The 20,350-nt window shown below is 32.1% G+C and overlaps 1 protein-coding gene across 4 annotated transcripts in view; it reads left to right on the top strand.

Moving 5' to 3' along the window:
• Window positions 1–20,350, top strand: part of LOC144510033 (zinc finger MIZ domain-containing protein 1-like) — a 255,124-nt gene that overhangs the window by 44,929 nt on the left and 189,845 nt on the right. For all 4 annotated transcript variants that reach the window (XM_078239230.1, XM_078239231.1, XM_078239229.1 and 1 more), the window contains exon 2: window positions 20,158–20,297. In XM_078239230.1, the coding sequence (XP_078095356.1) occupies window positions 20,229–20,297 (69 nt within the window). In that variant the 5' untranslated portion in view covers window positions 20,158–20,228. The remainder of the gene's footprint in view (window positions 1–20,157; window positions 20,298–20,350) is intronic.

Raw genomic sequence — 20,350 nt, 5'->3', positions numbered from 1 at the left:
TACACGTGACAATAATAAATCAAACAATACTTTTCACTGTATCCCAATACATGTGACAATAATAAATCAAACAATACTTTTCACTGTATCCCAGTACATGTGACAATAATAAATCAAACAATACTTTTCACTGTATCTCAATACACGTGACAATAATAAATCAAACAATACTTTTCACTGTATCCCAGTACACGTGACAATAATAAATCAAACAATACTTTTCACTGTGTCCCAGTACATGTGACAATAATAAATCAAACAATACTTTTCACTGTATCTCAATACACGTGACAATAATAAATCAAACAATACTTTTCACTGTATCCCAGTACACGTGACAATAATAAATCAAACAATACTTTTCACTGTGTCCCAGTACATGTGACAATAATAAATCAAACAATACTTTTCACTGTATCTCAATACACGTGACAATAATAAATCAAACAATACTTTTCACTGTATCCCAGTACATGTGACAATAATAAATCAAACAATACTTTTCACTGTGTCCCAGTACATGTGACAATAATAAATCAAACAATACTTTTCACTGTGTCCCAGTACATGTGACAATAATAAATCAAACAATACTTTTCACTGTATCCCAATACATGTGACAATAATAAATCAAACAATACTTTTCACTGTATCCCAGTACATGTGACAATAATAAATCAAACAATACTTTTCACTGTATCTCAATACACGTGACAATAATAAATCAAACAATACTTTTCACTGTGTCCCAGTACACGTGACAATAATAAATCAAACAATACTTTTCACTGTGTCCCAATACATGTGACAATAATAAATCAAACAATACTTTTCACTGTATCCCAGTACATGTGACAATAATAAATCAAACAATACTTTTCACTGTATCCCAGTACATGTGACAATAATAAATCAAACAATACTTTTCACTGTGTCCCAATACATGTGACAATAATAAATCAAACAATACTTTTCACTGTGTCCCAATACATGTGACAATAATAAATCAAACAATACTTTTCACTGTATCTCAGTATATGTGACAATAATAAATCAAACAATACTTTTCACTGTGTCCCAATACATGTGACAATAATAAATCAAACAATACTTTTCACTGTGTCCCAATACATGTGACAATAATAAATCAAACAATACTTTTCACTGTGTCCCAATACATGTGACAATAATAAATCAAACAATACTTTTCACTGTATCCCAGTACATGTGACAATAATAAATCAAACAATACTTTTCACTGTGTCCCAATACATGGGACAATAATAAATCAAACAATACTTTTCACTGTGTCCCAGTACATGTGACAATAATAAATCAAACAATACTTTTCACTGTATCTCAATACATGTGACAATAATAAATCAAACAATACTTTTCACTGTGTCCCAGTACATGTGACAATAATAAATCAAACAATACTTTTCACTGTGTCCCAGTACATGTGACAATAATAAATCAAACAATACTTTTCACTGTATCCCAGTACATGTGACAATAATAAATCAAACAATACTTTTCACTGTATCCCAGTACATGTGACAATAATAAATCAAACAATACTTTTCACTGTATCCCAGTACATGTGACAATAATAAATCAAACAATACTTTTCACTGTATCCCAGTACATGTGACAATAATAAATCAAACAATACTTTTCACTGTATCCCAGTACATGTGACAATAATAAATCAAACAATACTTTTCACTGTATCCCAGTACATGTGACAATAATAAATCAAACAATACTTTTCACTGTGTCCCAGTACATGTGACAATAATAAATCAAACAATACTTTTCACTGTGTCCCAATACATGTGACAATAATAAATCAAACAATACTTTTCACTGTATCCCAGTACATGTGACAATAATAAATCAAACAATACTTTTCACTGTATCTCAATACACGTGACAATAATAAATCAAACAATACTTTTCACTGTATCCCAGTACATGTGACAATAATAAATCAAACAATACTTTTCACTGTGTCCCAATACATGTGACAATAATAAATCAAACAATACTTTTCACTGTGTCCCAATACATGTGACAATAATAAATCAAACAATACTTTTCACTGTGTCCCAATACATGTGACAATAATAAATCAAACAATACTTTTCACTGTATCCCAGTACATGTGACAATAATAAATCAAACAATACTTTTCACTGTGTCCCAATACATGGGACAATAATAAATCAAACAATACTTTTCACTGTGTCCCAGTACATGTGACAATAATAAATCAAACAATACTTTTCACTGTATCTCAATACATGTGACAATAATAAATCAAACAATACTTTTCACTGTGTCCCAGTACATGTGACAATAATAAATCAAACAATACTTTTCACTGTGTCCCAGTACATGTGACAATAATAAATCAAACAATACTTTTCACTGTATCCCAGTACATGTGACAATAATAAATCAAACAATACTTTTCACTGTATCCCAGTACATGTGACAATAATAAATCAAACAATACTTTTCACTGTATCCCAGTACATGTGACAATAATAAATCAAACAATACTTTTCACTGTATCCCAGTACATGTGACAATAATAAATCAAACAATACTTTTCACTGTATCCCAGTACATGTGACAATAATAAATCAAACAATACTTTTCACTGTATCCCAGTACATGTGACAATAATAAATCAAACAATACTTTTCACTGTGTCCCAATACATGTGACAATAATAAATCAAACAATACTTTTCACTGTGTCCCAGTACATGTGACAATAATAAATCAAACAATACTTTTCACTGTGTCCCAGTACATGTGACAATAATAAATCAAACAATACTTTTCACTGTATCCCAGTACATGTGACAATAATAAATCAAACAATACTTTTCACTGTATCCCAGTACATGTGACAATAATAAATCAAACAATACTTTTCACTGTATCCCAGTACATGTGACAATAATAAATCAAACAATACTTTTCACTGTATCCCAGTACATGTGACAATAATAAATCAAACAATACTTTTCACTGTATCCCAGTACATGTGACAATAATAAATCAAACAATACTTTTCACTGTGTCCCAATACATGTGACAATAATAAATCAAACAATACTTTTCACTGTGTCCCAGTACATGTGACAATAATAAATCAAACAATACTTTTCACTGTGTCCCAGTACATGTGACAATAATAAATCAAACAATACTTTTCACTGTGTCCCAGTACATGTGACAATAATAAATCAAACAATACTTTTCACTGTGTCCCAGTACATGTGACAATAATAAATCAAACAATACTTTTCACTGTGTCCCAATACATGTGACAATAATAAATCAAACAATACTTTTCACTGTATCCCAGTACATGTGACAATAATAAATCAAACAATACTTTTCACTGTGTCCCAGTACATGTGACAATAATAAATCAAACAATACTTTTCACTGTGTCCCAGTACATGTGACAATAATAAATCAAACAATACTTTTCACTGTGTCCCAATACATGTGACAATAATAAATCAAACAATACTTTTCACTGTATCCCAGTACATGTGACAATAATAAATCAAACAATACTTTTCACTGTTTCTCAATACACGTGACAATAATAAATCAAACAATACTTTTCACTGTATCCCAATACATGTGACAATAATAAATCAAACAATACTTTTCACTGTATCCCAGTACATGTGACAATAATAAATCAAACAATACTTTTCACTGTATCTCAATACACGTGACAATAATAAATCAAACAATACTTTTCACTGTGTCCCAGTACATGTGACAATAATAAATCAAACAATACTTTTCACTGTATCCCAGTACATGTGACAATAATAAATCAAACAATACTTTTCACTGTATCCCAGTACATGTGACAATAATAAATCAAACAATACTTTTCACTGTATCTCAATACACGTGACAATAATAAATCAAACAATACTTTTCACTGTATCCCAATACACGTGACAATAATAAATCAAACAATACTTTTCACTGTATCCCAGTACATGTGACAATAATAAATCAAACAATACTTTTCACTGTATCTCAATACACGTGACAATAATAAATCAAACAATACTTTTCACTGTGTCCCAGTACACGTGACAATAATAAATCAAACAATACTTTTCACTGTGTCCCAATACATGTGACAATAATAAATCAAACAATACTTTTCACTGTATCCCAGTACATGTGACAATAATAAATCAAACAATACTTTTCACTGTATCTCAATACACGTGACAATAATAAATCAAACAATACTTTTCACTGTATCCCAGTACACGTGACAATAATAAATCAAACAATACTTTTCACTGTGTCCCAGTACATGTGACAATAATAAATCAAACAATACTTTTCACTGTATCTCAATACACGTGACAATAATAAATCAAACAATACTTTTCACTGTATCCCAGTACACGTGACAATAATAAATCAAACAATACTTTTCACTGTGTCCCAGTACATGTGACAATAATAAATCAAACAATACTTTTCACTGTATCTCAATACACGTGACAATAATAAATCAAACAATACTTTTCACTGTATCCCAGTACATGTGACAATAATAAATCAAACAATACTTTTCACTGTGTCCCAGTACATGTGACAATAATAAATCAAACAATACTTTTCACTGTGTCCCAGTACATGTGACAATAATAAATCAAACAATACTTTTCACTGTATCCCAATACATGTGACAATAATAAATCAAACAATACATTTCACTGTATCCCAGTACATGTGACAATAATAAATCAAACAATACTTTTCACTGTATCTCAATACACGTGACAATAATAAATCAAACAATACTTTTCACTGTGTCCCAGTACACGTGACAATAATAAATCAAACAATACTTTTCACTGTGTCCCAATACATGTGACAATAATAAATCAAACAATACTTTTCACTGTATCCCAGTACATGTGACAATAATAAATCAAACAATACTTTTCACTGTATCCCAGTACATGTGACAATAATAAATCAAACAATACTTTTCACTGTGTCCCAATACATGTGACAATAATAAATCAAACAATACTTTTCACTGTGTCCCAATACATGTGACAATAATAAATCAAACAATACTTTTCACTGTATCTCAGTACATGTGACAATAATAAATCAAACAATACTTTTCACTGTGTCCCAATACATGTGACAATAATAAATCAAACAATACTTTTCACTGTGTCCCAATACATGTGACAATAATAAATCAAACAATACTTTTCACTGTGTCCCAATACATGTGACAATAATAAATCAAACAATACTTTTCACTGTATCCCAGTACATGTGACAATAATAAATCAAACAATACTTTTCACTGTGTCCCAATACATGGGACAATAATAAATCAAACAATACTTTTCACTGTGTCCCAGTACATGTGACAATAATAAATCAAACAATACTTTTCACTGTATCTCAATACATGTGACAATAATAAATCAAACAATACTTTTCACTGTGTCCCAGTACATGTGACAATAATAAATCAAACAATACTTTTCACTGTGTCCCAGTACATGTGACAATAATAAATCAAACAATACTTTTCACTGTATCCCAGTACATGTGACAATAATAAATCAAACAATACTTTTCACTGTATCCCAGTACATGTGACAATAATAAATCAAACAATACTTTTCACTGTATCCCAGTACATGTGACAATAATAAATCAAACAATACTTTTCACTGTATCCCAGTACATGTGACAATAATAAATCAAACAATACTTTTCACTGTATCCCAGTACATGTGACAATAATAAATCAAACAATACTTTTCACTGTATCCCAGTACATGTGACAATAATAAATCAAACAATACTTTTCACTGTGTCCCAGTACATGTGACAATAATAAATCAAACAATACTTTTCACTGTGTCCCAATACATGTGACAATAATAAATCAAACAATACTTTTCACTGTATCCCAGTACATGTGACAATAATAAATCAAACAATACTTTTCACTGTATCTCAATACACGTGACAATAATAAATCAAACAATACTTTTCACTGTATCCCAGTACATGTGACAATAATAAATCAAACAATACTTTTCACTGTGTCCCAATACATGTGACAATAATAAATCAAACAATACTTTTCACTGTGTCCCAATACATGTGACAATAATAAATCAAACAATACTTTTCACTGTGTCCCAATACATGTGACAATAATAAATCAAACAATACTTTTCACTGTATCCCAGTACATGTGACAATAATAAATCAAACAATACTTTTCACTGTGTCCCAATACATGGGACAATAATAAATCAAACAATACTTTTCACTGTGTCCCAGTACATGTGACAATAATAAATCAAACAATACTTTTCACTGTATCTCAATACATGTGACAATAATAAATCAAACAATACTTTTCACTGTGTCCCAGTACATGTGACAATAATAAATCAAACAATACTTTTCACTGTGTCCCAGTACATGTGACAATAATAAATCAAACAATACTTTTCACTGTATCCCAGTACATGTGACAATAATAAATCAAACAATACTTTTCACTGTATCCCAGTACATGTGACAATAATAAATCAAACAATACTTTTCACTGTATCCCAGTACATGTGACAATAATAAATCAAACAATACTTTTCACTGTATCCCAGTACATGTGACAATAATAAATCAAACAATACTTTTCACTGTATCCCAGTACATGTGACAATAATAAATCAAACAATACTTTTCACTGTATCCCAGTACATGTGACAATAATAAATCAAACAATACTTTTCACTGTGTCCCAATACATGTGACAATAATAAATCAAACAATACTTTTCACTGTGTCCCAATACATGTGACAATAATAAATCAAACAATACTTTTCACTGTATCTCAATACATGTGACAATAATAAATCAAACAATACTTTTCACTGTGTCCCAGTACATGTGACAATAATAAATCAAACAATACTTTTCACTGTATCTCAATACATGTGACAATAATAAATCAAACAATACTTTTCACTGTGTCCCAGTACATGTGACAATAATAAATCAAACAATACTTTTCACTGTGTCCCAGTACATGTGACAATAATAAATCAAACAATACTTTTCACTGTGTCCCAGTACATGTGACAATAATAAATCAAACAATACTTTTCACTGTGTCCCAGTACATGTGACAATAATAAATCAAACAATACTTTTCACTGTGTCCCAATACATGTGACAATAATAAATCAAACAATACTTTTCACTGTATCCCAGTACATGTGACAATAATAAATCAAACAATACTTTTCACTGTGTCCCAGTACATGTGACAATAATAAATCAAACAATACTTTTCACTGTGTCCCAGTACATGTGACAATAATAAATCAAACAATACTTTTCACTGTGTCCCAATACATGTGACAATAATAAATCAAACAATACTTTTCACTGTATCCCAGTACATGTGACAATAATAAATCAAACAATACTTTTCACTGTTTCTCAATACACGTGACAATAATAAATCAAACAATACTTTTCACTGTATCCCAATACATGTGACAATAATAAATCAAACAATACTTTTCACTGTATCCCAGTACATGTGACAATAATAAATCAAACAATACTTTTCACTGTATCTCAATACACGTGACAATAATAAATCAAACAATACTTTTCACTGTGTCCCAGTACATGTGACAATAATAAATCAAACAATACTTTTCACTGTGTCCCAATACATGTGACAATAATAAATCAAACAATACTTTTCACTGTATCCCAGTACATGTGACAATAATAAATCAAACAATACTTTTCACTGTATCTCAATACACGTGACAATAATAAATCAAACAATACTTTTCACTGTATCCCAGTACATGTGACAATAATAAATCAAACAATACTTTTCACTGTATCTCAGTACATGTGACAATAATAAATCAAACAATACTTTTCACTGTGTCCCAATACATGTGACAATAATAAATCAAACAATACTTTTCACTGTGTCCCAATACATGTGACAATAATAAATCAAACAATACTTTTCACTGTTTCCCAATACATGTGACAATAATAAATCAAACAATACTTTTCACTGTATCCCAGTACATGTGACAATAATAAATCAAACAATACTTTTCACTGTGTCCCAGTACATGTGACAATAATAAATCAAACAATACTTTTCACTGTGTCCCAGTACATGTGACAATAATAAATCAAACAATACTTTTCACTGTATCCCAGTACATGTGACAATAATAAATCAAACAATACTTTTCACTGTATCCCAATACATGTGACAATAATAAATCAAACAATACTTTTCACTGTATCCCAGTACATGTGACAATAATAAATCAAACAATACTTTTCACTGTGTCCCAGTACATGTGACAATAATAAATCAAACAATACTTTTCACTGTGTCCCAGTACATGTGACAATAAATCAAACAATACTTTTCACTGTATCCCAATACATGTGACAATAATAAATCAAACAATACTTTTCACTGTGTCCCAGTACATGTGACAATAATAAATCAAACAATACTTTTCACTGTGTCCCAGTACATGTGACAATAATAAATCAAACAATACTTTTCACTGTGTCCCAATACATGTGACAATAATAAATCAAACAATACTTTTCACTGTATCCCAGTACATGTGACAATAATAAATCAAACAATACTTTTCACTGTGTCCCAATACATGTGACAATAATAAATCAAACAATACTTTTCACTGTGTCCCAATACATGTGACAATAATAAATCAAACAATACTTTTCACTGTATCTCAGTACATGTGACAATAATAAATCAAACAATACTTTTCACTGTGTCCCAATACATGTGACAATAATAAATCAAACAATACTTTTCACTGTGTCCCAATACATGTGACAATAATAAATCAAACAATACTTTTCACTGTGTCCCAATACATGTGACAATAATAAATCAAACAATACTTTTCACTGTATCCCAGTACATGTGACAATAATAAATCAAACAATACTTTTCACTGTGTCCCAATACATGGGACAATAATAAATCAAACAATACTTTTCACTGTGTCCCAGTACATGTGACAATAATAAATCAAACAATACTTTTCACTGTATCTCAATACATGTGACAATAATAAATCAAACAATACTTTTCACTGTGTCCCAGTACATGTGACAATAATAAATCAAACAATACTTTTCACTGTGTCCCAGTACATGTGACAATAATAAATCAAACAATACTTTTCACTGTATCCCAGTACATGTGACAATAATAAATCAAACAATACTTTTCACTGTATCCCAGTACATGTGACAATAATAAATCAAACAATACTTTTCACTGTATCCCAGTACATGTGACAATAATAAATCAAACAATACTTTTCACTGTATCCCAGTACATGTGACAATAATAAATCAAACAATACTTTTCACTGTATCCCAGTACATGTGACAATAATAAATCAAACAATACTTTTCACTGTATCCCAGTACATGTGACAATAATAAATCAAACAATACTTTTCAGTGTGTCCCAGTACATGTGACAATAATAAATCAAACAATACTTTTCACTGTGTCCCAATACATGTGACAATAATAAATCAAACAATACTTTTCACTGTATCCCAGTACATGTGACAATAATAAATCAAACAATACTTTTCACTGTATCTCAATACACGTGACAATAATAAATCAAACAATACTTTTCACTGTATCCCAGTACATGTGACAATAATAAATCAAACAATACTTTTCACTGTGTCCCAATACATGTGACAATAATAAATCAAACAATACTTTTCACTGTGTCCCAATACATGTGACAATAATAAATCAAACAATACTTTTCACTGTGTCCCAATACATGTGACAATAATAAATCAAACAATACTTTTCACTGTATCCCAGTACATGTGACAATAATAAATCAAACAATACTTTTCACTGTGTCCCAATACATGGGACAATAATAAATCAAACAATACTTTTCACTGTGTCCCAGTACATGTGACAATAATAAATCAAACAATACTTTTCACTGTATCTCAATACATGTGACAATAATAAATCAAACAATACTTTTCACTGTGTCCCAGTACATGTGACAATAATAAATCAAACAATACTTTTCACTGTGTCCCAGTACATGTGACAATAATAAATCAAACAATACTTTTCACTGTATCCCAGTACATGTGACAATAATAAATCAAACAATACTTTTCACTGTATCCCAGTACATGTGACAATAATAAATCAAACAATACTTTTCACTGTATCCCAGTACATGTGACAATAATAAATCAAACAATACTTTTCACTGTATCCCAGTACATGTGACAATAATAAATCAAACAATACTTTTCACTGTATCCCAGTACATGTGACAATAATAAATCAAACAATACTTTTCACTGTATCCCAGTACATGTGACAATAATAAATCAAACAATACTTTTCACTGTGTCCCAATACATGTGACAATAATAAATCAAACAATACTTTTCACTGTGTCCCAATACATGTGACAATAATAAATCAAACAATACTTTTCACTGTATCTCAATACATGTGACAATAATAAATCAAACAATACTTTTCACTGTGTCCCAGTACATGTGACAATAATAAATCAAACAATACTTTTCACTGTATCTCAATACATGTGACAATAATAAATCAAACAATACTTTTCACTGTGTCCCAGTACATGTGACAATAATAAATCAAACAATACTTTTCACTGTGTCCCAGTACATGTGACAATAATAAATCAAACAATACTTTTCACTGTGTCCCAGTACATGTGACAATAATAAATCAAACAATACTTTTCACTGTGTCCCAGTACATGTGACAATAATAAATCAAACAATACTTTTCACTGTGTCCCAATACATGTGACAATAATAAATCAAACAATACTTTTCACTGTATCCCAGTACATGTGACAATAATAAATCAAACAATACTTTTCACTGTGTCCCAGTACATGTGACAATAATAAATCAAACAATACTTTTCACTGTGTCCCAGTACATGTGACAATAATAAATCAAACAATACTTTTCACTGTGTCCCAATACATGTGACAATAATAAATCAAACAATACTTTTCACTGTATCCCAGTACATGTGACAATAATAAATCAAACAATACTTTTCACTGTTTCTCAATACACGTGACAATAATAAATCAAACAATACTTTTCACTGTATCCCAATACATGTGACAATAATAAATCAAACAATACTTTTCACTGTATCCCAGTACATGTGACAATAATAAATCAAACAATACTTTTCACTGTATCTCAATACACGTGACAATAATAAATCAAACAATACTTTTCACTGTGTCCCAGTACATGTGACAATAATAAATCAAACAATACTTTTCACTGTGTCCCAATACATGTGACAATAATAAATCAAACAATACTTTTCACTGTATCCCAGTACATGTGACAATAATAAATCAAACAATACTTTTCACTGTATCTCAATACACGTGACAATAATAAATCAAACAATACTTTTCACTGTATCCCAGTACATGTGACAATAATAAATCAAACAATACTTTTCACTGTATCTCAGTACATGTGACAATAATAAATCAAACAATACTTTTCACTGTGTCCCAGTACATGTGACAATAATAAATCAAACAATACTTTTCACTGTGTCCCAATACATGTGACAATAATAAATCAAACAATACTTTTCACTGTATCCCAGTACATGTGACAATAATAAATCAAACAATACTTTTCACTGTATCTCAATACACGTGACAATAATAAATCAAACAATACTTTTCACTGTATCCCAGTACATGTGACAATAATAAATAAAACAATACTTTTCACTGTATCCCAGTACATGTGACAATAATAAATCAAACAATACTTTTCACTGTGTCCCAGTACATGTGACAATAATAAATCAAACAATACTTTTCACTGTGTCCCAGTACATGTGACAATAATAAATCAAACAATACTTTTCACTGTGTCCCAATACATGTGACAATAATAAATCAAACAATACTTTTCACTGTATCCCAGTACATGTGACAATAATAAATCAAACAATACTTTTCACTGTTTCTCAATACACGTGACAATAATAAATCAAACAATACTTTTCACTGTATCCCAATACATGTGACAATAATAAATCAAACAATACTTTTCACTGTATCCCAGTACATGTGACAATAATAAATCAAACAATACTTTTCACTGTATCTCAATACACGTGACAATAATAAATCAAACAATACTTTTCACTGTGTCCCAGTACATGTGACAATAATAAATCAAACAATACTTTTCACTGTGTCCCAATACATGTGACAATAATAAATCAAACAATACTTTTCACTGTATCCCAGTACATGTGACAATAATAAATCAAACAATACTTTTCACTGTATCTCAATACACGTGACAATAATAAATCAAACAATACTTTTCACTGTATCCCAGTACATGTGACAATAATAAATCAAACAATACTTTTCACTGTATCTCAGTACATGTGACAATAATAAATCAAACAATACTTTTCACTGTGTCCCAGTACATGTGACAATAATAAATCAAACAATACTTTTCACTGTGTCCCAATACATGTGACAATAATAAATCAAACAATACTTTTCACTGTATCCCAGTACATGTGACAATAATAAATCAAACAATACTTTTCACTGTATCTCAATACACGTGACAATAATAAATCAAACAATACTTTTCACTGTATCCCAGTACATGTGACAATAATAAATCAAACAATACTTTTCACTGTGTCCCAATACATGTGACAATAATAAATCAAACAATACTTTTCACTGTGTCCCAATACATGTGACAATAATAAATCAAACAATACTTTTCACTGTTTCCCAATACATGTGACAATAATAAATCAAACAATACTTTTCACTGTATCCCAGTACATGTGACAATAATAAATCAAACAATACTTTTCACTGTGTCCCAGTACATGTGACAATAATAAATCAAACAATACTTTTCACTGTGTCCCAGTACATGTGACAATAATAAATCAAACAATACTTTTCACTGTATCCCAGTACATGTGACAATAATAAATCAAACAATACTTTTCACTGTATCCCAATACATGTGACAATAATAAATCAAACAATACTTTTCACTGTATCCCAGTACATGTGACAATAATAAATCAAACAATACTTTTCACTGTGTCCCAGTACATGTGACAATAATAAATCAAACAATACTTTTCACTGTGTCCCAGTACATGTGACAATAAATCAAACAATACTTTTCACTGTATCCCAATACATGTGACAATAATAAATCAAACAATACTTTTCACTGTATCTCAATACACGTGACAATAATAAATCAAACAATACTTTTCACTGTATCCCAGTACATGTGACAATAATAAATCAAACAATACTTTTCACTGTATCTCAGTACATGTGACAATAATAAATCAAACAATACTTTTCACTGTGTCCCAGTACATGTGACAATAATAAATCAAACAATACTTTTCACTGTGTCCCAATACATGTGACAATAATAAATCAAACAATACTTTTCACTGTATCCCAGTACATGTGACAATAATAAATCAAACAATACTTTTCACTGTATCTCAATACACGTGACAATAATAAATCAAACAATACTTTTCACTGTATCCCAGTACATGTGACAATAATAAATCAAACAATACTTTTCACTGTGTCCCAATACATGTGACAATAATAAATCAAACAATACTTTTCACTGTGTCCCAATACATGTGACAATAATAAATCAAACAATACTTTTCACTGTTTCCCAATACATGTGACAATAATAAATCAAACAATACTTTTCACTGTATCCCAGTACATGTGACAATAATAAATCAAACAATACTTTTCACTGTGTCCCAGTACATGTGACAATAATAAATCAAACAATACTTTTCACTGTGTCCCAGTACATGTGACAATAATAAATCAAACAATACTTTTCACTGTATCCCAGTACATGTGACAATAATAAATCAAACAATACTTTTCACTGTATCCCAATACATGTGACAATAATAAATCAAACAATACTTTTCACTGTATCCCAGTACATGTGACAATAATAAATCAAACAATACTTTTCACTGTGTCCCAGTACATGTGACAATAATAAATCAAACAATACTTTTCACTGTGTCCCAGTACATGTGACAATAAATCAAACAATACTTTTCACTGTATCCCAATACATGTGACAATAATAAATCAAACAATACTTTTCACTGTGTCCCAGTACATGTGACAATAATAAATCAAACAATACTTTTCACTGTGTCCCAGTACATGTGACAATAATAAATCAAACAATACTTTTCACTGTGTCCCAATACATGTGACAATAATAAATCAAACAATACTTTTCACTGTATCCCAGTACATGTGACAATAATAAATCAAACAATACTTTTCACTGTATCCCAATACATGTGACAATAATAAATCAAACAATACTTTTCACTGTATCCCAGTACATGTGACAATAATAAATCAAACAATACTTTTCACTGTATCCCAATACATGTGACAATAATAAATCAAACAATACTTTTCACTGTATCCCAGTACATGTGACAATAATAAATCAAACAATACTTTTCACTGTATCCCAATACATGTGACAATAATAAATCAAACAATACTTTTCACTGTATCCCAATACATGTGACAATAATAAATCAAACAATACTTTTCACTGTATCCCAATACATGTGACAATAATAAATCAAACAATACTTTTCACTGTGTCCCAGTACATGTGACAATAATAAATCAAACAATACTTTTCACTGTATCCCAGTACATGTGACAATAATAAATCAAACAATACTTTTCACTGTATCCCAGTACACGTGACAATAATAAATCAAACAATCCTTTTCACTGTGTCCCAGTACATGTGACAATAATAAATCAAACAATACTTTTCACTGTACCCCAGTACATGTGACAATAATAAATCAAACAATACTTTTCACTGTGTCCCAGTACATGTGACAATAATAAATCAAACAATACTTTTCACTGTACCCCAGTACATGTGACAATAATAAATCAAACAATACTTTTCACTGTACCCCAGTACATGTGACAATAATAAATCAAACAATACTTTTCACTGTACCCCAGTACATGTGACAATAATAAATCAAACAATACTTTTCACTGTATCCCAGTACATGTGACAATAATAAATCAAACAATACTTTTCACTGTATCCCAGTACATGTGACAATAATAAATCAAACAATACTTTTCACTGTACCCCAGTACATGTGACAATAATAAATCAAACAATACTTTTCACTGTATCCCAGTACATGTGACAATAATAAATCAAACAATACTTTTCACTGTATCCCAGTACATGTGAGAATAATAAATCAAACAATACTTTTCACTGTATCCCAATACATGTGACAATAATAAATCAAACAATGCTTTTCACTGTATCCCAATACATGTGACAATAATAAATCAAACAATACTTTTCACTGTATCCCAGTACATGTGAGAATAATAAATCAAACAATACTTTTCACTGTATCCCAGTACATGTGAGAATAATAAATCAAACAATACTTTTCACTGTACCCCAGTACATGTGACAATAATAAATCAAACAATACTTTTCACTGTATCCCAGTACATGTGAGAATAATAAATCAAACAATACTTTTCACTGTATCCCAGTACATGTGAGAATAATAAATCAAACAATACTTTTCACTGTATCCCAGTACATGTGACAATAATAAATCAAACAATACTTTTCACTGTATCCCAGTACATGTGACAATAATAAATCAAACAATGCTTTTCACTGTATCCCAATACATGTGACAATAATAAATCAAACAATACTTTTCACTGTATCCCAGTACATGTGAGAATAATAAATCAAACAATACTTTTCACTGTATCCCAGTACATGTGAGAATAATAAATCAAACAATACTTTTCACTGTATCCCAGTACATGTGACAATAATAAATCAAACAATACTTTTCACTGTATCCCAGTACATGTGACAATAATAATAAACCGGCACGGTAGCACAGTGGTTAGCACTGCTGCTTCACAGCTCCAGGGACCTGGGTTCGATTCCTGGCTTGGGTCACTGTCTGTGTGGAGTTTGCACATTCTCCTCGTGTCTGCGTGATTTTCCTCCGGGTGCTCCGGTTTCCTCCCACAGTCCAAAGAAGTGCGGGTTAGGTTGATTGGCCATGCTAAAATTGCCCTTAGTGTCCTGAGGTGCGTAGGTTAGAGGGATTAGTGGATGGATATGGGGGTAGGGCTTGGGTGGGATTGTGGTCGGTGCAGACTCGATGGGCCAAATGGCCTCTTTCTGCACTGTAGGGTTTCTATGAAACAATACTTTTCACTGTAGCCCAATACGTGACAATAATAAATCAAACAATACTTTTCACTGTATCCCAATACATGTGACAATAATAAATCAAACAATACTTTTCACTGTATCCCAGTACATGTGACAATAATAAATCAAACAATACTTTTCACTGTATCCCAATACATGTGACAATAATAAATCAAACAATACTTTTCACTGTATCCCAGTACATGTGACAATAATAAATCAAACAATACTTTTCACTGTATCCCAGTACATGTAACAATAATAAATCAAACAATACTTTTCACTGTATCCCAGTACATGTAACAATAATAAATCAAACAATACTTTTCACTGTATCCCAGTACATGTGACAATAATAAATCAAACAATACTTTTCACTGTATCCCAATACATGTGACAATAATAAATCAAACAATACTTTTCACTGTATCCTAGTACATGTGACAATAATAAATCAAACAATACTTTTCACTGTATCCCAGTACATGTGACAATAATAAATCAAACAATACTTTTCACTGTATCCCAATACATGTGACAATAATAAATCAAACAATACTTTTCACTGTATCCCAGTACATGTGACAATAATAAATCAAACAATACTTTTCACTGTATCCCAGTACATGTGACAATAATAAATCAAACAATACTTTTCACTGTATCCCAATACATGTGACAATAATAAATCAAACAATACTTTTCACTGTATCCCAGTACATGTGACAATAATAAATCAAACAATACTTTTCACCGTATCCCAGTACATGTGACAATAATAAATCAAACAATACTTTTCACTGTATCCCAATACATGTGACAATAATAAATCAAACAATACTTTTCACTGTATCCCAGTACATGTGACAATAATAAATCAAACAATACTTTTCACTGTATCCCAATACATGTGACAATAATAAATCAAACAATACTTTTCACTGTATCCCAGTACATGTGACAATAATAAATCAAACAATACTTTTCACTGTATCCCAGTACATGTGACAATAATAAATCAAACAATACTTTTCACTGTATCCCAATACATGTGACAATAATAAATCAAACAATACTTTTCACTGTATCCCAGTACATGTGACAATAATAAATCAAACAATACTTTTCACTGTATCCCAGTACATGTGACAATAATAAATCAAACAATACTTTTCACCGTATCCCAGTACATGTGACAATAATAAATCAAACAATACTTTTCACTGTATCCCAGTACGTGACAATAATAAATCAAACAACACTTTTCACTGTATCCCAGTACATGTGACAATAATAAATCAAACAATACTTTTCACTGTATCCCAGTACATGTGACAATAATAAATCAAACAATACTTTTCACTGTATCCCAGTACATGTGACAATAATAAATCAAACAATACTTTTCACTGTAGCCCAATACGTGACAATAATAAATCAAACAATACTTTTCACTGTGTCCCAGTACATGTGACAATAATAAATCAAACAATACTTTTCACTGTGTCCCAATACATGTGACAATAATAAATCAAACAATACTTTTCACTGTGTCCCAGTACATGTGAGAATAATAAATCAAACAATACTTTTCACTGTATCCCAATACACGTGACAATAATAAATCAAACAATACTTTTCACTGTATCCCCAATACATGTGACAATAATAAATCAAACAATACTTTTCACTGTATCCCAGTACATGTGACAATAAATTAAATCGGACTCTACACAGACAGTCTGGGAATCGAACCCGGGTCGCTGACGTTTGTGGAAACATCCTCTCAGCATCCACGCTATCGACCCCCCCTCTCAGAATCTGACATTAGAAAATTGAGGGGAGATCTATAAGATTCTGAGAGGGGTTTGATAGGGTGGATGCTGAGGGAATGTGTACCCTTGGAGGCGGGGGCGCGGGAGAGTCTTGGGGCACAGTTTCAAAGTAAGGGGTCTCCCATTGAAGGTTTTCTTCTCTCCGAGGGCAGTTAGTGTGTGGAATTCTGTCGCCCAGAGAGCTGGGGGGGTGGGGGTCGCTCATGGAATATCCCCGAGGCTGAGTCGGACAGGTTTTTGATGGAGAAATGTTACAAAGGGGAGGTTAACCCCCTCTCTGAGAACAAACACCTGACTACTCAATGAGGAATACCTCGCCTCATAATCTGTCAAAGTGAGTGTGAAGGTGGGTAAATCAAAATAACTCCCTGACACTCTCTCTAAAATCAACAAGTCACACTTTATTTCTCTAACTAACCGTGAACAGGTTAACTAAACTATTAACAAACCCAATAAAACACGAGTCTAATGGAATGCTGTTTAGATAAATACAATTCAGACTGATTCACACAAAAATGGAAATTTTAGTCACTCTCTAAATTACAACCAGTTTTGTCGTCTTCCGGAATATTCTGTCTTCTTTCCTCTTTGCGATCTTGACGATCAAGATGAAGCTTTCTCTTAAGACATAAATGCAGCTATGAGAGACTCAGCAAGTCTCTCTCTCCAGAGCTGTGAGCGGTTACAGTTGGCAGTTGCTCTTCCAGTTTGTGCCACTGCCCTCCCACCTCCCCGTCTTTTATACCTGTGATGACACATCTACGTTCCCTATAATATGATTGGTTCTCGGGTTACCAAAACGTTGATTTCAAATTCAATAGGTTCTTGGTATCGAAATGCTTAATTCAAACTGATTGGCTAAAATTCAGTAAACAGCCTGTTGGCTTGGCAACACTACTGCTTGGCCTCTCGACACAAATGTTTCAGTCTGTGTACTGTCACCATATGCACCTACATTTTTAAATAACATTTTTAAAAAATTCTTAAGTATTGAAAAAACATTACCTTTTTAACGGGACCGCGCACTGCCAACTTCTAACATTCTACTCGACAAGTCAAAGGTTACAATCGTATTGTGTGACGGGGCAGGCCTGAGGGGCTGAATGGCCTCCACCCACTCCTTGTTGTAACCAACCTCTGGGGAACACGAGGGGTCATAGGTTCAAGGTGAGCGGGGGGGGGGGGGAGGTTTAACACGGATATCAGAAGGACGTATTTTACACAGAGGGTGGTGGGGGCCTGGAATGCGCTGCCAGGCAAGGTGGTGGAGGCGGACACACTGGGAACATTTAAGACTTATCTAGATAGCCACATGAACGGAGTGGGAATGGAGGGATACAAAAGAATGGTCTAGTTTGGACCAGGGAGTGGCGCGGGCTTGGAGGGCCGAAGGGCCTGTTCCTGTGCTGTATTGTTCTTTGTTCTTTGATCACCTATGTCGAGGGTGGCCATTGGGGTTTGAGTTCAGGGCAATGCTGAACATGTGAAGCGCCTACACTGCATTGTGATAGGAAGATGAGGGAATGGAGGGTTGTTGGGGAGGGTGAGGGGAAGCAGGATGGAGGACGGAAACTGGACTTAAAGCCACCACTACATTGGCCTTGATATCAATGAATGGCCGAGCAGGGTCGAGGGGCTGAATGGCCTAATCTTGCTTCTATGTTCCTTCTTCTCACCGGCTCAGGGGCGGGACTCAAAGTTCTTCTGGTGAGGCTGAGATGCACCGACGGTAATCTGTAGCTCTGACTTTGTTTCAGGCTGGCATCCGGGCCTACGTGGGAAGAAATATTGATGGCACAAGGATAGTGGCGAGTGACATTCTACCAGGATGAACACATTGACTTCCATGAACAGACACATTCAACAGACCAATGATCGACTGCAGTGCATTAAGCAGGTAAAGATCTGGGTGCCCGAGGAGATTCCCTTGTGATATTTTAAAAATTCATT

The sequence above is a fragment of the Mustelus asterias genome, chromosome 22 (genome assembly GCF_964213995.1).
Source record: "Mustelus asterias chromosome 22, sMusAst1.hap1.1, whole genome shotgun sequence".
NCBI classification, from domain to species: domain Eukaryota; kingdom Metazoa; phylum Chordata; class Chondrichthyes; order Carcharhiniformes; family Triakidae; genus Mustelus; species Mustelus asterias.
Note: the sequence above shows the minus strand (reverse complement) of the source record. Positions and strands in the feature narration are given on the sequence as shown.